The 21,748-nt window shown below is 31.8% G+C and overlaps 4 protein-coding genes across 5 annotated transcripts; 2 read left to right on the plus strand and 2 right to left on the minus strand.

The window, feature by feature from the left end:
• The first annotated feature begins 4,070 nt into the window (after positions 1–4,070).
• On the plus strand, positions 4,071–7,797 carry LOC107930665 (caffeoylshikimate esterase). The gene is made up of 8 exons (XM_041103551.1): positions 4,071–4,227; positions 4,347–4,379; positions 4,470–4,596; positions 4,674–4,820; positions 4,919–5,049; positions 6,597–6,734; positions 7,044–7,142; positions 7,420–7,797. The coding sequence occupies exons 1-8, from the start codon at positions 4,225–4,227 to the stop codon at positions 7,699–7,701; spliced, it is 960 nt and encodes a 319-aa protein (XP_040959485.1). The 5' UTR covers positions 4,071–4,224; the 3' UTR covers positions 7,702–7,797.
• Positions 7,798–9,911: 2,114 nt separating this feature from the next.
• On the plus strand, positions 9,912–13,394 carry LOC107930682 (caffeoylshikimate esterase). The gene is made up of 8 exons (XM_016862391.2): positions 9,912–10,065; positions 10,162–10,194; positions 10,274–10,400; positions 10,491–10,637; positions 11,180–11,310; positions 11,971–12,111; positions 12,656–12,754; positions 12,963–13,394. The coding sequence occupies exons 1-8, from the start codon at positions 10,057–10,059 to the stop codon at positions 13,248–13,250; spliced, it is 975 nt and encodes a 324-aa protein (XP_016717880.1). The 5' UTR covers positions 9,912–10,056; the 3' UTR covers positions 13,251–13,394.
• A 34-nt stretch (positions 13,395–13,428) lies between these two features.
• Positions 13,429–15,081, minus strand: LOC107930742 (probable prefoldin subunit 2). The gene is made up of 2 exons (XM_016862462.2): positions 14,873–15,081; positions 13,429–14,068 (listed from the first exon to the last, which is right to left on the minus strand). Exons 1-2 carry the CDS (start codon positions 15,055–15,057, stop codon positions 13,621–13,623), a joined length of 633 nt encoding a protein of 210 aa, XP_016717951.2. The 5' UTR covers positions 15,058–15,081; the 3' UTR covers positions 13,429–13,620.
• A 1,197-nt stretch (positions 15,082–16,278) lies between these two features.
• On the minus strand, positions 16,279–20,928 carry LOC107930724 (spliceosome-associated protein 130 A). Of its 2 annotated transcripts, none has more exons than XM_016862433.2 (4): positions 17,727–20,928; positions 16,942–17,433; positions 16,689–16,846; positions 16,279–16,559 (listed from the first exon to the last, which is right to left on the minus strand). In XM_016862433.2, exons 1-3 carry the CDS (start codon positions 20,739–20,741, stop codon positions 16,709–16,711), a joined length of 3,645 nt encoding a protein of 1,214 aa, XP_016717922.2. In that variant the 5' UTR covers positions 20,742–20,928; the 3' UTR covers positions 16,279–16,559; positions 16,689–16,708. The 2 variants fall into 2 exon arrangements, with proteins under 2 accessions (XP_016717922.2, XP_016717921.2); XM_016862432.2 differs by having other exon boundaries at positions 16,683–16,846.
• Between the last annotated feature and the right edge of the window lie 820 nt (positions 20,929–21,748).

The following is a 21,748-nucleotide window of genomic DNA, read 5'->3' on the forward strand; positions in this document are numbered from 1 at the left end:
CGGGCCGGGCCGGACTGCCCGGCCCATGGACAGGTCTAATTTGAACCCAATACCTCAAAATTTATTTTACCTCGACTTTATCATTTCAACAAAAGCTACTTTTGATTTTTATATCAATTTTTTATGTACTTATTTCATAATTCTTTTTCACCTAGATGCTGTGTATTGTAAATCTAGTAATAATTAAGGTAGGTAAAAGTACCATAAAGGCCCTATACTAAGAGAAAGATTGCATTTTACCCCTTCTACTCAAGAAATGGGTAAATTAGGCTCTATATGTAAGATAAAATAAGAAATTGATCTTTTGTATTTAAAATTTCATCAATTTGTACTGTTAAAATCTAGAGTGACTGACAGAATGATTAGGCAATGACACATGACATGCCACGTGTACCTCATGCTTATTAGAGCTGATCATAGGTCGAGCCGAGCCATGATTGGACTGGGCTGAGGCAAAAATTTAGGTCCGTTTCCTAGGTTCGACCCAACTCGAAAAATGGGTCTAAAATTTTGCCCAAGCTTGTGCCCATATAAAAAAATAATAAAACCCGAACTCGACCAGCCGATGTTAAATTTTTTTATATAAAATAAATTTAAAAAATATAAGACGTCAAATACACTAAAAACAATAAAATAAATATTTCTCAACAAATTGAAAATAAATTAAAAAAATTATACTTAAATAACACTAAGATATGTACAACTGAACAACCAAATGCCTCTAAAATAGTAGTAAAATTAACAATAAAACAAGAGTTATACAATATCCAAACAATAACAGCAAAATAGTAGCAATATAATGGTGAAATGACAACAAAACAATGACAAAATAGTGTAAAAACAACAACTTTTTTTTTTGCAAATTCGGGCCGGGCCAGGACCAAAAATACTTACCCGATACCTGGCCCGTTTAAAAAACGAGCCTTATTTTTTTTCAAACCCATTTTTTGAATCTATATTTTTGTCCAAATCTTCTCACTTTTCGGGTAAGCCTATCAGGTCTAATGTTGATGTATAGAAATCAATTTTTTACAGTGACATTGAAAAGAATTTTTAACAAAAGAACTTTTAACAAAAGAACTAGTTTACTCTTTAATATGACGTACATGAATTAATTTACCTATTTTTTAAAATAAAAAGAGTAAATTGCAATATAACTATACAATACTTTTACTGATTAAGTGTTAAAACCGAGTATGAAAAAGCTAGGCAAAAAGAACCCCATAAATGAAATGAGCAACTTGTGAGGAAATAGTTAGCAGCCCATTGAAGACTTCTGTTAAGAGTGAAAATGCTTTAAGTGAGTGTGGTCAAAGCTGCCGTCCACTGCCACTCTCATTTGAACACTGTTTCTCCCCCGCAAATGGCCACACTATTTGCAATCAAATTGCAAAAAACAGTAAACAAGTGGATAGGTTTCAGCTTTTTATTGATGATTTCTTTTGGTTTTTATGGCAACCCAAACCAAATTGGCATTCTTTTGACTGTTATTCAACATCTTTTAGTGTGAATCTAAAGAAAACCCTATTTCCATCGCTGCTTCCCCTTTTTGGAGACATAACAAGTGGGTTCAGAATGGATTTAAATTATCCGTACAAATTCAATGATTTGTGCATGTTTGAAAGAGATTGAATAAAAATGTTAAGTGTGTAAGATAAATTAATAAAAAATAGACTTATTTAAAATATGGTTTGAATATAGGCGTTTTTTTCGATTTTATGATATGTTTTTATATACTTAGTATCATAAAAAATCAAAACTTGTGCCCAGGTTTATTTTTATATATATATAACATGTTTAGTTAATAAATTGTTTTTATTTAAAATTCTAATAAAAGGAATATATATGTGATTACTAAATATTAATATTATAATAATATAATTTTTAAAAGGCTTAAATGTAAAATTAGACCTTAAACTTTCACTTTTTTATTTAGGTACTTAAAACTTTTTTTTGAAGGGGGTCAAAAAGTAGTATATAAATTATCAATTTCGTCTCATTTTATCTAAAAGCATAAAACCGGCTAATAAAAAAATGACATGTGGCACATTCTTATTAACATCATACATGTTTTTAGTAAAATGAGACGGGATTGATAATTTTGATATACTTTAAAAAAAACCAACTTGAGTAAAGCTTAAATAGGCCAGTTAACCATTTACACATAATAGATGACCTTAGCCAAAATTTTAAGCCTGTATTTCGACTTGAACCTAACTTGGACAACAAATTTACAATTAATGTCCTAAAACCAAAGCAAATCTGATCTGACCAAGCCTAACCCATGAATACTGACTCAAAAATTACTCTGATGGAGCAGTCAAGGTATATTTAGGAGAGGCCGCGGCAGGGGGAACACTGAGGGACCATCATGGCGAATGGATTGTTGGATTTATCAGGAGGTTGCAATGCTAAGCTTTGGGGTATTCTAGATAGTTTGATTGTAATACATAATAGGAACCGAGACAAAGTGTCGACTCAGACGGATAGTATGGATGTTATTTAGGCCATTCAGGTAGCTTTTTCAAGGTCATCTAATTCATCAGTTGCGAGACGTAATCAACAGATGTTGTCGTCAATGATTCAATGGGGAATTATTTATACTCCTCGAGAATAGAATACAGAAGTTGATCGCATCACAAAGTTGACTTTTAATAGGGATGAGGGTACACAATTATTTGCAGAAAATTCGGGTAATCTGATATAATTATTGTATTGTCTTTCTTTTTCACTCAAAAAAAAATTACTCTACTCTTTAATTACTTTCTTTAATAATACTATTTTACAAGCAAATTATATTCATTGGGTTTGAGTTGCGATATTCAATTGAATTAGTTCAATTCAATTAATTTTAAGCATCTAATTAATCAAATGTTGGAATATTAATATTTGCAATTTTGTTTAATCAAATGAAAACTTTTTATTAATGAAAGAGAAGTTTACAAGCAAAACGGGTGGAAATCCTTTTCAATATCCTTTTACAAACAAATACCATACCATTTTTGGGGGATTGGGTACGAAATGCTCTAAATTTTGTACCAAAAAACTTTGGGGGTTGGGTTTGGTAATTTTCCCAATTATGGAATCAATTGGCAAATAAAATGAAATAATAAAGGTAAAAACATCAATCTAGTTCCACTCAATTTTGATATTAAGCAAATTGATCCCTTTCAAAAAAAATCAGAGCAATTTAAATTCTGTCAATTTCGAAAGAGAGAAGCTAAAGATAATTCATCATGAAACTTAGCTTTTTTTTGTCAGTTGTACATAATTTTGATTGATATAATTCAAATATATATGTAAATAGGCAGAATGTGTAAAATTTAAGGATTAAATTTATTATCATACCAATCAAAATTATGTAAAGTTGACGGAAAAAAATTAATATTTGATTAATTTTCCATAGATGCTAGCTTTTGAAATTAATATGGATTGAATTGCTCCGATACATTTAAGAAGGACCAATTTACTAATACCAAAATTGAGAGAAACAAAATAAAAATTTTCACTAATAATAAAATAAAAAATAAAGACAGCATATGGATAGAATTTTGTTGCTTAATTTTCTATTTTTTTTTAATTATGGTTACCGATTCTTCTTCCACTATTTAATTCAGATACATCATTCCTTTACTTAAATTTAAGTAATAAAATAATATTTAAAGCAACCAATTCTTTTTCAAAGAAGATATGCTTAGACTTTGGATGATTATCTTTGATTTTTCTTCATAATAGTAATAATTTTTTAAGATTTATAGGTTCTGTGTTTGTTTTTTTTTGACACAATGCTTGGAACTATCTATAGTCTCTCCCCAACCTATAAATAGGAAGATAATGTGTTTCAGTGCACTTGAACCGACGTCTTCTTACATTAACAACAATACTCATGCGAATCGAGCTAAAATTTAATCGACTTGGATTGTAATTTGTAGTGAAACTATATATAAAAAAACATTATCCACATCTTAAAGAGACAACTAATTTTAATGGGATGAAAGTAAATAATCTTAAAAGGGATATAATACCAAAATTTTAAATGGACTAAAACGAAATTTCATCTTTTCTGGGGCCCCTGCCTCCCCCTCCCCTTGGGCGGACCCTGATGTGTATATATATTTAGAATTTTTATCACAAAATCGTCTGAATCTCAAACTCATTAAACTTGAATTTTTGGTCAAATTATTTTCCAAAACTCTCTTCTCCGGCGCACGGTAAACAAAATCCATGGTTTGTTCTAATCTTCTTCTTCTTCTTCTTCTTCTTCTTCTTCTTCTTCTTCTTAATCCTCTTCTTTTATTACATGTTTTTTTTTTCTGATTATATTATGTATGTCTTTTTTTTTTCAGGATCTTGAAAACGGAACAGTTCGATACGAAGATGTTAGTCGTTAATGGAGTTCTTTACATAATATAAACACCAGTTTCTGTAATCTGTTAAACTGAACTGTGTTCTGTTTTCTTTTTTTCCAGGAATATGTAACGAATTCTCGAGGATTAAAGCTATTTACATGCAGATGGTTACCAGTAAACGAAGAACCCAAAGCTTTAATCTTTATCTGCCATGGTTATGCCATGGAATGCAGTATCACCATGAACAGTAAGTACATACATATATGCATGCATATAGATTATATATATATAAGGAAACATGATGATATATGGTATAAAATCCAGGTACTGCAATTCGATTGGTGAAAGCAGGGTATGCAGTTTATGGCATAGATTATGAAGGCCATGGCAAGTCTTCAGGGTTGCAGGGCTATATCTCAAGTTTCAGTCATGTTGTTGATGATTGTTCCGATTATTTCACTGATATTTGTGGTAATTATGAAATTTCAATTTCTCTTTAGATATATATATGCTTGTGAATATATATATATAAGTTGTTTACTGTGGTTTTTTTAATGAAAAAATTGCAGAGAAAAAGGAGAATAAAAAGAAGATGAGGTTTTTGTTAGGGGAATCAATGGGAGGAGCAGTGTTGTTGCTTGTTCATAGGAAGAAGCCTGAATATTGGGATGGAGCTGTCTTGGTTGCCCCTATGTGCAAGGTAAATTTTATTTTCTTTATTTTTTTAAATTTTTTTAAAATAAATATGAATATAGTATGTCGATATATATTTTTATTTTATATTTTATAAAATGATAAAATTATGAAACTATGTTAATTAAAAATTTAAACACAAATCTTATTTATATTTAAAGCTAAAGTAGGTAACATCTTTAAATAAAAAAATGGTTATTTTGTGTCCTTACTTTTCTTTTTCTAAAAAAAAAAAACATTTTCTTGAGTTTTATTATTATTATTTAACTTCCTTTATTGTGGGAACCACGATGAACAAAAAAAAATGGTTTTCCAAAATAAAAAAATAAAAAGGAATAACGTGTGTTTAGTGTTTTCCTCTCTTTCGAGTAGTGGTATCCATATATTTATATGATATGACATGCTAGAAACACGTATTCTACTGACTCAACATGTATTTATAAAATTTTACGCACATGTAATATTATAGAAGAACGAGCCCGACCTACAAGCCTAACCTGTAAATTAATCTTGCGAGCTCATTACAATCCAACCCAAATCCATTCGAGTTGTGGGCCGGTATTAATAATTATCCTAATAACGGGGACCACATTTGGTAGCTATAATAATAATATACCTTAAACTTTTGGTTAAAAATGTTGTTAAATAAAAGTTAAATAATTTAATTAGGATTTTTTTTACAAAAATACTTTTTTTTAAAGAAAAAGTGAAAAAGAACGTTGACCCATAATTTGGCAGTAAAAGACGGAAATTAGTTATAAGAACATTATTGCTCATTGGTTGTTTAAAAATGTCAATTTTCCATTTTTAATTTGAAAGATTACAATTTTTTGGTTAAATTCTACCATTAATCCCTACACTTTATGAAAATTATAGATTTAATCCTTATATTTTAATTTGATTTTTTAATTCCCATCGTAATTTTTATTTTGTGATAAACAAATATAGTACAGTTTGCTTTTGACCTTTATAAAAATACAAAAACTAAAAATATTAAATTAAAATATAGGGACTAAATTGAATTTGAACATGTGTAATTTGTAATAAATAAATATTAATGTCCTTTAATCAACGTGAAAGGGGCTTTTATTTTGTCATGTACTAGAGTTTGCATTTGACTTTTAGAACAAATCCATTCAGAAAATGTCACAGCTTACCTCATATAAAAGGACAAATATAGCGAAAAGAAGTACATTTATTTAATAGTAAATTTAAAATTTAAAAGTTTACATTTGAGTCCCATGTAAATCATGTATAAATTCTTTCAAAATTTTATTTAGATCCAAATATATTTCAATACAAATGAATTTTTTTTTAATTTCTCTCATTTTTTTTTGTTTTTCTAACAAAAACTACAAAACAAGTAATATTTTTTAATTAAATTTGATTCTTAAACTAAAAAAAAAATCATTCCCACCTTTGAATAAATTGCTTTGAACAGCTGTTATGGTTGAATCAAGCTGTAAGTTTCCTTTTATAATTTAGATCAGATCAAGGAAAATTAAAAATAATTATTTTATATTAATTAATTAATTTATTTATTTATATGTATAGATTGCAGATGAAATGAAGCCACATCCATTGGTGATAAGTGTATTGCAAAAGGTCAACAAGTTTATTCCAACGTGGAGAATCGTTCCAGGTCAAGACATCATTGATGCTGCTTTTAGACAGCCTGAAATAAGAGCTCAGGTGCCTTTCTTTCTTTCTTATCTTCTCCTATAGTGGCGGGTCCAACCCTGTTTACTGAAAAAGTGGGTTCGGAATAAGGATATCTGAAAAGCTGAATCACTAGATTTAAATCCATGTCATAGAGCATGTAGCGCATCAATAATTTGGAATGCTACTATTCGGGTTATTATGGTTCACCTTCGTAAGCATTTTACGAAATGTCTCACTTTATGAAACTGTAGTTTATCTAGCCACTCGAGTTTCATTTATGCGTATACGAATATTCAATAGAGTCGAAAGACAAAACCCTGAAGTAAAATGGAATTACAGGTTAGAGCAAATCCATATTGCTACAAAGGACGGCTTCGTTTGAACACAGCCAATGAACTTCTAAACACCAGCCTGGAAGTTGAACAAAGACTCCACGAGGTTTGTTAATTTTTTCCATTATTTTACCCCTTTTTTTGGGTTAATTCACTAAATGTCCCCAAACTATCTCTTAGATTTTAAATTGGCTTATAAACTTAAAAGATGTTATAAATTGAGTACTTAAAATATCAATATTGTATCAATTAACTTAATCATCAATTTACGTGTTAAATGTTATTTCGAATTTGTGGTAGAGTATATTTACTATGTTTGTACTTGTCACATTGACAATTTGGGTATAAGTTTGAACGGGTCTTGTTCCATTAACGTCGAACAGGTATCATTACCATTTCTAGTTCTACACGGAGGGGAAGATAAAGTAACAGACAAAGCAGTGAGCCAACAATTGTACAATGATGCAGCAAGCTCGGACAAGAGTTTCAAGTTGTATCCTGGGATGTGGCATGGCCTGTTGTACGGCGAATTACCGGAAAACATCGAGATTGTGTTTGCAGATATTATCGGTTGGCTGAACCAGAGGAGTGAGTTCGGGAACTCGAGGTTGGAGAGAGAATTGAAACTTCAAGATGATGAGATATTGATCTTGAAACACAAGTGAACTTATTATAATTAAATGTTATAGTGAAAATTTGTACCTGAAAAAGAAAATTGTGTATTAAAATATTATATAATATATTGTGGAGTGTATCTTGTATTTTTCGATCAAATCAAAATTAAAGCAGAGACGATATTACGATTAAGAATCACGTGACATCACAACGACACAACAATATTCTAAACGGAGACAAAATAGAGATAATAATGTGACGAGAAGCTTCGGACGTCACGACGACACGACAATTTCCTAACTTAAAACAGCTCCATATTAGACTTTTAGCAGGATTATTTTTTTGTTGTGTCACCCTAGAACACAGAGAACAATCACCGTATAAGCTCCAATAGGCAATAAGCACTCAAGAACCACAACATTAGATTCCATTAAGGCACCAAAATCTAATCCAAAGTGTCATCATCAATTCCATATCACTTAGACGATGAAGTATTTTTTGTGTGCAAGTTACATGCATGTTATTTTTTTAATGATATTTTAATAAATTTTTTATATTATTTTATATTAAAATTTATTTTTTATAAATACATATAATAAAATTGTGCATCACACATGTATGAAAATTAGTTAATTTATTATTTTAAATGTTTTAAAGATGTTAAACTAAATTTTATCATTTAAAAGGGACAAAATACAATTTTATCATTATATCAATTTAGGAGTTAAATGTCATTATATCAATTTTATCATTATATCAATTTAGGAGTTTTATATGTTTTTTGTTTGTTTTTCTATTGTTTAATAAGTCTTCAGTTTTAGAAGTTTTTGTTTGCTCTTGTAGCACCTTTTTTAGTCTTAATTATGCATGTAATTTTAGTTTTACAAGTGATTTTAGAGATGATTTTGTTGTCGTCCTCTCTAATTTGGTGAATAGTCGATTCTTTGTCGATTTTTACTCGCCGCTTTGGACCATCAAGAGTTGATTTCATTATCGTATTAAGCGTTTGCAGTCCCTCCAGATACGTCGTATTTGAGTTGTAACAAAGTCAGCTGTCAACGTGTCATAATGTTCTATTGATGCTGAGGCTAAAGCCTTTGTTGTGTTGGTGGAGCTTGTCTTTCACCATTTACGACGAGTATTTGCTATTTGTTTCTCTCTGAATTGTACGGTATATATTTATCACATTGATAATTTGGGTTTTAACATATTGAAAAAAGAATAAAGTCCTAAAAAAAATTATATAGTAAATACTTCCGCATTTCATTTAATGTACAACTTGACAATTAAAATGATAGAAAAATTTGATTAAAATGATATTGATACTTTTAAAGACATAATTAAAAAGATTCGAAGTTTGGGGCCTAATTAGGAATCTGCGCTATAGATGGAGGACATCTAACGCAATTCATTTTTTTATCGAAATCTAAAGGGTCTTGTAATTTTCGTCTACTTTGAACAGGTTTCATTACCATTTCTAGTGTTACATGGAGGGGATGATACATTAACAGACAAAGCAGGTAGCCAACAACTGTACCATGTTGCATCAAGTTCAGACAAGACATTCAAGTTGTATCTTGGGATGTTACAAGCCTTGTTGTACGGGGAAACACCGGAAATAGGTGAGGTTGTGTTTGCAGATATTATTGATCGGTTGGATTAAAGAAGTGAATATGGAAATTCGAGAATGGAGAGGTAATTGAAACTTCAATTTTTGATGTTGATGGTATTTAGAAATACAAGCGACCTATTAATAAGTGATTGGGTGAGATGATAAAGTGCATTGCACTCTCAAGAGAAGAATGTAGATTCGAATTTTGAAAACAACATTATTGAGAATGGATAATCATAAACCCCAAACATGAATCATAGAACGGACATTCATAATATAAAAAAAAAACCAAAAATACAAGTGACCTAATAAGTAACAATATGCAAATTTCATCGCCTTCTTTTAACACATTCTTTCAAATATTATAAAACTATGTAGTTGATTACCTAAACTTAAATATTAATTTTATAAAGATTAACAATCTTTTTCACCTTCTTTTGTAATATAATGGTTAATTAATTTAGATCACACACATATATAGGCATGAGTTTACAAAATTGAACCCTTACATTTTTTTCACTTAATTTTTGTCAAAATTATGTAAATTTAATCTTCAGATTTCAATATTATGATTCAATTCGACTTTAAATCGAATATTTCGTTTTATGGTTGACCTTTAATTGAATTAGCATTTTTTTTTGTCACCACATATTTTATCCAATTTATTTGTAATTTTAACAATTTTTTAGCCTGATTTTTGGGTTTTTTTCCTTGTTATATCATCTTATTTTTTTCATATATTTTGAAAAAAAATAATTTACCCTCTCAAAATATAAACTTTTTCATTGTCTTCATGGCACTGGTATGTTTGATTTTTTTTTGTTCTTAATTTCTTAATTTTTCATACAGATTTTGTCGTTTTTTTTAAAATAATATTTTCTATCAATTTTGTTCACAGGAGCATCCACCAGAAAATGTTAAATATGATGAGGTGAATTTTGCAAATAAACCATTTTTTTTCTTTTAAATTGGGATTTTATGGCTAAATTTTCATATAATTTTTTTTACAGGAATTCATTACAAATTCTCAAGGATCAAAGCTTTTCACATGTAAATGGATCCCAATAAAAGATGAACCCAAAGCTTTGATCTTCATTTTCCATGGTTATGGCATGGAATGCAGCATCACCATGAGCAGTAAGTGTTTTGATTTTTTAATATAAAAATATGTAAAATTAAAGTCTAAAATGAGATATTTATTAAATTATTGGGGATGAAATTAATTAGGTACTGCAATTAGGCTTGTTAAAGAAGGATATGCAGTATATGGCATAGATTATCAAGGCCATGGAAAATCATCTGGATTGGATGGCTATGTTGAGAACTTTGATGATATTGTCAATGACTGCAATGACCATTTCTCCAATATTTGTGGTGAGTTTGCCTAAATTACGAAATATAGGTAAATTAGTTTCGATACGTTAAATTAAAAAGTAAATTGATTTTTTTGTTAAAAATAAGTGTGGCTGATAAAATAACCACGTGCACCTCATGCTGATGTACATAGACCAATTTTTAACAGTAAAGATGAGTGAAACTTTTAAAAGGACTAATTTACTTTTTTAATTTAACATACAAAAACTAATTTACTCATTTATGAATAGAAGGGGCAAAATGCAATTTGACTCATAATATAAGGTTCTCCATGATACTTTTACTCAATGATCAACTTGGAATTTTCCATTTTGCTACATCCAATGTATGTTTAGGGACAAAATCAAAAATTTATTCTAATTGGATTAAAATTAAAATTAAAATTTTTGAGACGATAAAAAAATATTTTTATCATAATATTAATTTATTATTTCAAAAATTTTAAATCAGGGAGTAAAGTGAAAATTTTAAATTACTATTTATTATTTTACTATTTATAAATAATAAGCAATTATTAATATTTACAAATGTGATTTAATCAGAGGAAGAAAAGAATAGAAGGAAGAAGAGGTATTTGCTAGGAGAGTCCATGGGAGGAGCCGTCATTCTTCTTCTACATAGAAAGAAGCCCGAGTTTTGGGACGGTGCCATTTTGGTAGCCCCAATGTGTAAGGTATGTGTAATGCTGAGTTCGGTTCGATTTGATCAGGTTTTTCGAAACAGAATTACATTGATTCTCAAATTTTTCATATTAATTCTGGGTTTTGAGTTTTTTAAATTTTTATAAAAAAAAATGAATTTTATTTTATGGCTTTGAGACATTATAAGGTAAAATTTCAAAAAAATTTAATAAATATTTCTTTAAAAAATTAAATATTCAAGTAAGTAAAAAAAATAGCAATAACTCTTAATTTTTTTAAAAAAATGGTTTTATATATAGTATTTTAAGTTAATTTCACTATTCTAAATTTGAATTATTTATTTTTACAACATAAAAAATAAAATCAATTATAAATCAAACAAATATAAATTCGGTTCATGTAATCACATCTTTTAAACTTGTGAATTAAAAACCATACAAACACCATTATTTGAATCAATTTTTAATTTCTCGAAACTTTTGTTTAATATTTGATGAAAAATATACATGTAACTGTTTTATACAATTTTTTTCTCGTGATTTGATGACGTATAAATTTTTTTAAAAAATGTTGATGAAATATTGGAATTTGTTGTTAGTGTTTCTGGAATTTATATATTTAATAAAATTAGTATTTGTGAAGTGATACATATTAATTAATTAAATTAAATTAATTAATAATAAATTAATCAGATTGCAGATGATATGAAGCCACCAGCAGCAGTTACAACGCTGCTCCAAGGGTTGAGCTGGGTAATCCCAACTTGGAAATCATTCAATATAACCAAAGACATTATTGAAATTGGCTTCAAAGAGCCTCGAGTTAGAGAAGAGGTAATTATGTTTTATTTTTAACATAACATTTAAAATCAGGGGCAAAATCTGAAAATCTTTTAGGGGTCGAAATTAAATTTTAATTTTTAATAGTCTACATATTTATAATTTTTAAAGGATTAAATCAAATTCTTTTATCATTTTTAAGGAGGTCAAAGTGTAATTTTATTTTTATTAATTTAAAATTTTAAAATTTCTAAAGGGCCTAAATGGAGAATTTTTCATTTTAGGGGGTTGAGACCCCCACCAGCGCCCTAGATATGTCACTGTCTAGAACTATCTATAGCCTCTCCCCAACCTTAAAATAAGATTTAATATTTTAAGAGTTTAAGGTTTAGTTCAGTAAATAAGATTTCAGATGTAAGATTTAGAATTTACATTTCATCAAGAAAATAGGTACATATTTTATTATACTAAGATAAATTTTTTTAAATATTAAATTAATTTTTGAATTATATTAATATTAAACTAAGTTGTAACCATTTTAATTATTTTTAAATTCTTAATATAATTTAAGATAAATACATATTGATCTTGTAAACAGATTAGGAAGAACGAATACTGCTACAAAGGACCACCACGAATGAGAACAGCCTCTGAGCTTTTGAGGGTTAGCTATGATATTGAGCAAAGGTTAAGTGAGGTTTGTACTACTAGTAATTAAATTTATTTATAAATAAATATTAATTTTTATAAATATGATTGCATGAGTGTATAGATGATAGATTAAATTTAACATTCATTCGAGTATGGGGACTTACGGCATAATTTGACCATAACTAAATTGTAAAAAAAATATAAACTATAAAGGTGGTCTTTCACTAATTCCTTGTTTATTGTAATATGATTAGGTTACACTTCCATTTATAGTTCTCCATGGAGAAGATGATAAAGTGACAGACCAACAAGTTAGCAAAGAACTATTCAAGGTAGCTTCAAGCACAGACAAGACCATCAAGCTCTACCCCGGAATGTGGCATGGTTTGCTCTGCGGCGAGCCCTTGGAAAACACCGAAATCGTGTTTTCCGACATTATCAGATGGTTAGAAGAACGAACTAAACTCGGAAATCCGAGGGCAGAGACGTTAAACAAGGTTCAAGCTGATAATTTGTCATTGAACAGGAACAACAAACTCTAGTAGAAACTATTGAAAACTTGAAGCTCCAAAACCCGAAAATCTGACTTAGTACACAATTGTTTACTCGAAAGTGCAATGTTCAAATCATTCATCATTTTTTTCTTAAACATATAATTTCATGGTCTTAGTTCTTGCGTTTACCTATTTGCAAAGAAATCCAATCCAGTAACAAGGCAAAAAATCGAAACACAGTCACACATTTCGATAGAATTTGTTAGAAAATATAAACCCTAATCGAACAAAACATACGATTCTCTAAAACCTGATAAATCTTAGCAATAACTGAACAAAGTTCTACAATGGTACGATTTAGGGTTTATCAAAAGCAAGTTCAAGCATATAAGGAAGGAAATAGGAAGGAATATACCTATTACTGACTCGAACTTGCAGGGCCGACAAGGACTCCTTGAGCGGAGCCTTCCTTCTTGTTGCTTTCATCTTTCGAGTCATCATCGGACTTTTTGATCCTAATTTTGTATTTTGTCTCGAAATCAGCAATTTCCTTCTTTTTCTTCTCCAGGGTCTCGTTAAGACGAGCAATTACTTCCTCGAGCCCTTCTTTGTTTCGTTGCACAGCAGGGAGAACCTCTTTGATGGTTCTCTCGACAAGGACACCTCCAATCATCCGGTAACACCGCCTCGACTGGTCAAGTGGCTGAATGGCATTTATAACTAGCGAATGCTCGCTCACTTCCATCTCCAACTCGGTGATCTTAGAATAAATTTGATTTAGTTCAGATCTCATAGCTCCGTACATATTCGCAACCACTTGTTCGTTCACAGGTTCCTTACCCTCAGATTTGCTGGCCATTTTTTCTCTGCAAACAAAGGGAATAATGACAGAAAATAGAGCAATAGGCAATATCTTAAGAGAGACAAAACATCACGGATTCAATAAAGCAAATTAAATCTATTAAACATTGCAGATAAGCAAAGCCCTCACATGGCAACATCAACACCCAGAGTAGGATTACTCGAACAACCACCATAATCAAACTCATAGCAATCTTCAAAAACATAGACCATTAAAAACTTCATCCAGATGAACTAAAACAATAGAACATCTATTTCAAAATGGAATTCAAATGAAAGCTTATTTTCTGAGCGACCTTACTCAGGGAAAAAAAGGTTGATCAAATTTCTTATGTATAAACCAACCATTTGCACATTATCTCAAAATGAGAAGAAAACCCATCTCGAGAAACGATACTCTTCAACACAAGAACATGGATATAAATTATGGCGGCAGATGGCTTTCCGATCATGTCACATTCATCATAGTCGGGAACATAATAGATATTATAGCTATCGATTGCAGGTAAATATCCAGAATCCGAAAATTAGCAGCAGTACATAAATAAGATCAATTAACATTAAAAAGCAAACAAAACAAAACCCTAAAATATATCTGCCAGAAATATCAATTAAAAAAAAAAGAACATGATCAAACAGATATAGAAAATGCCAAAATAAACTAAACACTTGCAAATCATTACCACTGAAAAGTTCTACTAGTTACTAAACATCAAAGTTAACGATCAATTTTTAGAACTAGAGATTCAATAAAGACCCATCGAAGAAATTGGAAAAAAAAACGAAGGGGAAATTAGAATAAAGCAAACCTGGGTCTGGGTATTGGTGTGGTGGAAGAGAAATGAACAGCAAAAAGGTGTGAAAATGGTGCGTTTTCCCGATTCGAAGAGAAATGAACAGCAAGAAGTGAAAGTCGGCTGCTGAGAAAAAGTTCGGTTCTTGGAGGAGAGAAAATAAATTGGGCCGGGTGTAATTTGACCTTTTTGAGGCCCATGGTTTTTTACAAGTGGATCTGATAGTGCCGTTAATATTTGAATAAATTTAAAATAAATTTTAAAATATTCTAATTGAATCCTCGAAGCATCAATTCAATCATCGAACGATAGTTCTAAATTACGGGTGAGAGAAAAAAACTGAGAATATGAAAACGGACTCCAACCGAGATGTTTGGATGATTTTTCGTGGTTAGGTTTGATACTTCATTTGATATTCAAGTTTGTTATATATTTTTTAGTGTGGTACTTATATTTAGTAAAAATCATATATTTTGATGCCTTAAATTATTAATGTTAACTTTTTTAATGTTAATTCGGATTTTAGAGTTGATTTGATGAAAAGTCATAATTAACTAATAATATAAGCATATCAATTCAACCATAAAAGAATACAAATATACCATATTAGTAATTATCTTTTACCAAATCAATTTTAAAACCCGAATTAAATACTAAAAAATTAGTATTGTTACTTTTGAGTATCAAAATGTATAACTTTTACCAATTATAATATCAAACTCTTACCAAATTCAATATCAAACTCAAGTATTGTATGTTATATTGACCTATTTGATTAATAAATCAAAATACCATAATTACTTTAATCGAGTTCTAATTTTTATTTAATTTATAATTTATTTTAATTTTTTAGGATATAAAAATAATGATAAACTACACCCAATGTCATTAAATTATTAGTAAGTTTATATTTTAGTCACTCAATCTCAAAAAGTTACAAAATAATCACCAAACTATTTGAAAGTTTCATTTAAGTCAATGGGCCTTTAAATTTTTTTAAGTACAATTAGTAAGCTTCAAGTAATGATTCAACGATCTATATAATAAATTAATACCCATCAACAAATAGAAGAACATACCTTAAATCCAAGTTAATCTGACAAAATTGAACTATAGAAGATAAGAAAAAAAACTTTATGATTAACCATACAACAACAATTGTAACAACCCAATAACTTAAATAAAAACTTTCGAACAATTTAATTACTATTTTGTAATTTTTTAAAATTACTAATAATTTAAAAACTTTAGATGTAATTTACCCTAGAAACAAATATTTCTCTTTAAAAAAACAAAGATAAAAATATTATTCTTTTTAATTATACAGTTTTTCTTTTTCCTTTTAATATTTGTCATTAGTTTTTTTTCCCTTTTTATTTAATTTTAAAATCACAATGCTAAGTCCAAGTTAGAAGAGGGCATTAGAGATCAATCTCTATCTATCAAATTAACAAACATACAACAATCTTAAAACTGCAATAACAGCAGCAAATACTCGAATCTGCAGCAGCTAATACTGATTTTTTGCCTCTACTAACACAACTAGTTTGCCTCATAACTACTTATACAATACTCCCATTCTTGGTCTCGTGTTCTTGACTTTCGACTCCATCGTCCAATTTCTTCCTCATCTGCCTTGGATTCCAACGTGCTAAAGCCTTCTTAACCGCAATTGGTTTCCCGCAATCCGGGTAAAAGAGAACTGTAAAACAACGACAAACTATTATTGAGTGGTGATCCCAAAAGGCAGAACCTAATCAGACTATTCTTAACTAATCCAGTTCAAGTGACAATTATCAGAAACAGGAGAGGTAATGGAAGCTACCTTGACCTTTGATGCTATCTGCTATCTCAAATGATCTTGTTTCGGGCTTCTTCGAGTTTCTTCAGTATCTCCCCAGGAGTACGGTCCAACTCGTCTGCAATTTTTCTCTGCAGATCCAAAGGTAGGGTTGGAAACTGCTCACACAAATCCCCATCAATCACATCCTGCAAATTCAATTCAAGCTTTCAAAACCCGAAGCAATAAGTTCAACCAATTTAATATATGGCTAACGACAGTTTGATGGTAATTATTTATTCACCTTGACAGGGAAATAAGCAGATCGGTAAGCCATATGATCTCGTCCGCACAAGGGAGGGTGTTCCTGCCTCATATGCATCTCTAGGTGCGAAAAGAAGTCAACATCATCACGGGAAGTGAACGGAAGCAATGCCCCCAAGCTCCCCATTACAGTTCCATAAAGAACACACTCTCCACCACCTGGTATAAGAGATGCCTTCTGCAAACTAGTTACCACATCCCCGACATGGAACTGAACTATCTCCTCTACCTTGTTAGGAGCTCCATTGAGCCTCCCTTGTTCCCATTTTATCTTTCCACCAGTTGGGTCTTCCTCTATTTCATCTGAGACATCTTGTGGCAGCCGCACAAAATAGACATTCCCGAACTTGTCTGCACCAGCCATGGTGTCAAAATCTATATGGTATGATGCAGTAAGCCATCTTGGAACAACATCATCAGCGAATATATACAGTTGATTTTCATCCCTCCTATACTTGCAAAAATGGAATGACTGCAATAGAGGACCACCTTTATTATCATTCAAGAATAATTGACAAAGAAAGCAAACAGAGGAATGAATAAAATCAAAGTGGACTATAATTTAAGAACCATGGGAGCATTAAAAAGACCTTGCAAAAGTTTCTTACTTTCAGCCATATTCTAAATTAAATTAGTTGATAAATTTCACAAAATCCATATACAGGTCAAGCAGCAAAAGAGAAGACATGCATACGAGTAATAAAAATAATTCTCAAAGAAATGAGCTAAAGATACGAGAATCCAGGAAAATTTAAAAAACCATACCTCTTGGATGTCCCCAACATATATTCTATCACGATAAGTTTGGATAGAGATAATAGTGTTAGGGAAAAGCTTATTCTCACATTTCCTAAGCAGTCTCCTTTTCCCCAGGTCATATAATCGGAGCACCGATCCTATCCCAGCAAGTAATCTTCCCTGAAATTGGCATAAAGCAAGAGGAACACCTTCGACTTGTGTCTTGTGCAGAAGTTCAAGCGATCTGCCATCTTCTAAAAACCTATAGATATGAATGAATCCTGCAGTTAAGCTTCTTTTGGGCCAAAACTGCAGACCCTTGGCCGTGCCAACAGCCAACAGAGTTCCATACTCTTTATCATGGAAATTCACAGTACACACACTGAAAGCAGCTTCATTGTCCTGAAGCTCCAAAAGACAAGTTGTGGAAGCAGTCCTCGGATCAAGAACTCTAATGCAAGAAACCCACTTGTTTGACTCTGCCTTAGGATAACCATACTGCTCATCAGAGAGGGGATCCTCTTTGTCCTCATCATCACCACCATTTTCCATTTGGTTCATATTGCTGTTACCATTTTCTCCCATTCCTGCAGCCTCAAAGCACTCCTTTCTTGCAGCTTCACGCTCTTCTGCAGTATATGATCCTTGGTCACTCTCAATAATTACCAACAATTTCCGCTTTGGTTGCAAAACAAACCTCCTAGGAGTATACCTCAAAGGAATAGCGGTCTCATTGAAGGTTTCTCCAAGTCGCTCAATGGTGAAAACTCTCAATGCATCCCCTGCAACAGCAACGACACCTTCGGCACACTGATCAGATGAAAACGAGGCAGCAAATTCAAGTGTCTCGTAAGAAAGGGGTGTTAACAGAAAATGTCCTTGGTGAATATAACCAAGCCATGGTCGACTAGACAAGCAAAGCATTGCAGGTCGGCCTCTTACTTTAACAGAGAACAACTTTGGGGCTCGTAGCCCTAAGAAACGTGAACGGGAATCAGAAAGTTGCCCTGTAACCATATCCACTACCGTCCGAAACAGAACTCCATTCTGCAGACCAGCATTAAGGAAAAGATTGGCAGGGTGATCAGCACCATCCTCACCACCTACCGATGCCTTAACTTCAAGGAAAAGGAGAGACTCAGGAGGTGAGGACACACTCTGAACACTCAGAACCTGCATACAATCATCAGGATCCAAAGATAATATACGGATTGTATTATCATAGGAACCAACCGCAAGGAAACGGGACCTCTGTCTTCCTTCAGGAACAGGGGCAATGTCCAGACATGCCACATCTCCAGACATTTCATGCTTCTCAACTTCCATAAGTTGCCCAGTCATATCCACCTCAAAGTATATAAGCTCACCTCCACTCAATGCAATAACTACTTGAAGCCCATTTGAACCAACTTTAACAATCGTCCTTTTCCCAGGTGTTCTCCACTCATTAATACGTCCATCTTCCCTTATATGCCTAATACCATTTGGGTGAACTTGCATCAGTGAATCATCACCAATTAAAGAAACAGCAAGAGAGGGCGTAGTATCAAGAAACCCACTATCGCTAACTTCTTCAACTGTTTCACCAATGGAAAGAACAAGTGTTGCATTGGCAAATGACACGACAATGTATGCATCAAAGGCATCATTAACATTTTTCTTCACAGTCCACACAGCACTTGGGACACCAGGAAGCTGTGAAACAGCCATCTCACTGATGGCTAAACCAGGCCTTAGTATCCTCAATGATGAACGAGGACCACGTCCACAAAGTGAAAATATCTGAGGTGTTTCTTCCTCGAAGAGATTAGCAATTTTCATGTCCATTATTGGCATCAGGCTCTCAGCTTGGTCAATCCTAACTAGATTCTTAAGCCCTCTTGGCTGGAAAAACACTGGCTGAAAACCTTCTTCTGTTTCCATCAATGTAGATGATGATGATTCCACATCAGGGTCATCCCCAATAGCCTGAAACTGATACAAAGCATGATTGCCAAACTCTGAAGCTGCAAATAGAAAACCAGTTTTCAACACACACATTGAAGACGTAACCGGAATTGTATCAAAATACTTAATCTTCAATTCCGAAACTCCTTCATTTCCATGTTCCAATGTAACCTTAAAAATATCCCCATATTCTGTCTGCAAAAGAAAGAAAAACATTGACTTCTGCTTATGTGTAGCCGCTGAAACAATCAAAACACCACGTTCTTCTGGCAAATCAGCCCGTCTAGGAATCACCGCTCTAACATCAGGATGCCCCTGATTCTTATAGATAACAAAATTTTCTGCGCAAACCAAAACGCCACTTGGCCCATCACCACCACCAGGCACTGTGACCAACATATTTGCCCCATTGTCAACCTGTTCCGACCACTTCCGAGACACATGGTTAAGCCCTAAATCAAGTTCATAAAACGTCAAATGCTTCTGTGCTTCACCAGCAGCCACTCCCGTGGAATCCTGATCAGCCTCCGAGTAATCCAACTCGATGGCAGCAAAAATAGGGTTATCGAAACCACAATCAACACCACAAATAGAGTAAACAATCGTATGTGATTTATGAGCTTCTAAAGGTGAAGAAATGGTTAACCTAGCAGCGGTATCTCTATTCAAAACATAAACTAATTTCTGCTTCTCACAAGCACCAATCATTACAGCTCTTCCTTTCGGGTCAATAGCCAAGTATTGACCCGGAACAATCCGGCGACACCCAGATTTCCCAAAAGTTTCTTGGTGAACTTTATCAAAGACGTTCTTCTCTTTATTGTATTCAAGTATAACGATCCGACCCGAATCGGACCCTACAACAATGTAGTCCTTTTGAGCTCCAGTTAGCCGGAACTGAGCTAGGGAACGTATGCAACCGAAAATTTCGACGGAATGAAGTGTTTGGAGCTTACCGAGATCGTCGGGGCGGAGAAGGGAAAGGATCTTACCACGGGCGACGACAATTTCTTGGATTTTACCGCCGGAGAAGTTTCCATTTATGGCGGAAACGATGCCGGTGGCTTGTTGAAGAGTTAAATTGTAGAGATACATGGCGGTAGTTAGGGTTTTTTAGATTTGGAATGGGGGTTTTAGGGTTATTGTTTTAAAAGAGGTTCATTCGAAGCTTTTGTGCGAGTGAGTGAGAGTAAATTGAGAAATGAAACTGTGGGAATTTTCTTGCGGTAAAGTTCAAAAAGAAAATGAGAGAGGAACCCTAAATGGTCAAAATGAAGGGGACGCCCAAACTTCCATTTCAATTTTAGGGTTTTTGGGCTTAATTTGGGCCTTACGTTTTCTCATTCAATTTGTTGAAGAATTCAGCTAAATCCTTTAAACTTTAAAAACCACATTAATAATTATAAAATTATAAAAATTAAAATTAAACACGAATTATGAAAAGTCATATTTTAAAAAATCAAAGATAAAAAATATAAAAAACCCCAAAAATAATTTCCCAAAAATTAGAAAAAACTTAATTTAAATTTTTGCTTTTTTATGTTTTTAATAGATTTTTTCCAATTATCATTTTTAATGATTTAAAATAGTTAGTAATTAGTTTAGATTATATCTTGTCATATAAATATTAAACTAAAGTTTACAAAATCAGATTTATGATTGAATCGGTCAAATCATCGATTTGTTTTTTCTTGTTTAATTAAATAAATCATTAAGAATTCAAAAAAAATTTTGTTCAGTTGATTTTTTAACCCAGCTCAATCAGTTTGTATCGATTACCGAATCAACCAATTCGATCCCTATCCCTAGATCGATACTCCATTTGACTTCTAGTCTAGTTTGGTTCAAACATCACTGAATTAAACCTCCAATTTTCGATTTAATTAACTGACTAGGTATGATTATTCGTAATATTGATTCAATCCAATCTTTTATTTATTAAAGATATTAAATTTTTATCAATAAAAAATTATAAAAGACCGTACAACTACTATTTGGTGATACATATTTTCAGATCTCAATAATTTTAAAATTTATGTGTCTATATGAATGCAATGACAGTCATAAAGTAAAGACAATACATGTTTTTGCACAAATCAGAG

Source organism: Gossypium hirsutum, chromosome D10, assembly GCF_007990345.1.
Source record: "Gossypium hirsutum isolate 1008001.06 chromosome D10, Gossypium_hirsutum_v2.1, whole genome shotgun sequence".
Lineage (NCBI taxonomy): Eukaryota > Viridiplantae > Streptophyta > Magnoliopsida > Malvales > Malvaceae > Gossypium > Gossypium hirsutum.

Coding starts and splice junctions, on each gene's coding strand:
- LOC107930665 (XM_041103551.1), top strand. Junction 4,597..4,673: donor ATGCAGTATCACCATGAACA/GTAAGTACATAC, acceptor TATAAAATCCAG/GTACTGCAATTCGATTGGTG. Junction 7,143..7,419: donor TTGAACAAAGACTCCACGAG/GTTTGTTAATTT, acceptor AACGTCGAACAG/GTATCATTACCATTTCTAGT.
- LOC107930682 (XM_016862391.2), top strand. Junction 10,638..11,179: donor CCATTTCTCCAATATTTGTG/GTGAGTTTGCCT, acceptor TGATTTAATCAG/AGGAAGAAAAGAATAGAAGG. Junction 12,755..12,962: donor TTGAGCAAAGGTTAAGTGAG/GTTTGTACTACT, acceptor TAATATGATTAG/GTTACACTTCCATTTATAGT.
- LOC107930742 (XM_016862462.2), bottom strand. CDS start 15,057: ATGGGCCTCAAAAAGGTCAAATTACACCCGGCCCAATTTATTTTCTCT. Junction 14,069..14,872: donor ACACCAATACCCAGACCCAG/GTTTGCTTTATT, acceptor CTTTGTTTGCAG/AGAAAAAATGGCCAGCAAAT.
- LOC107930724 (XM_016862433.2), bottom strand. CDS start 20,741: ATGTATCTCTACAATTTAACTCTTCAACAAGCCACCGGCATCGTTTCC. Junction 17,434..17,726: donor ATGTTGGGGACATCCAAGAG/GTATGGTTTTTT, acceptor CCTCTATTGCAG/TCATTCCATTTTTGCAAGTA. Junction 16,847..16,941: donor CTGCTTATTTCCCTGTCAAG/GTGAATAAATAA, acceptor TTGAATTTGCAG/GATGTGATTGATGGGGATTT.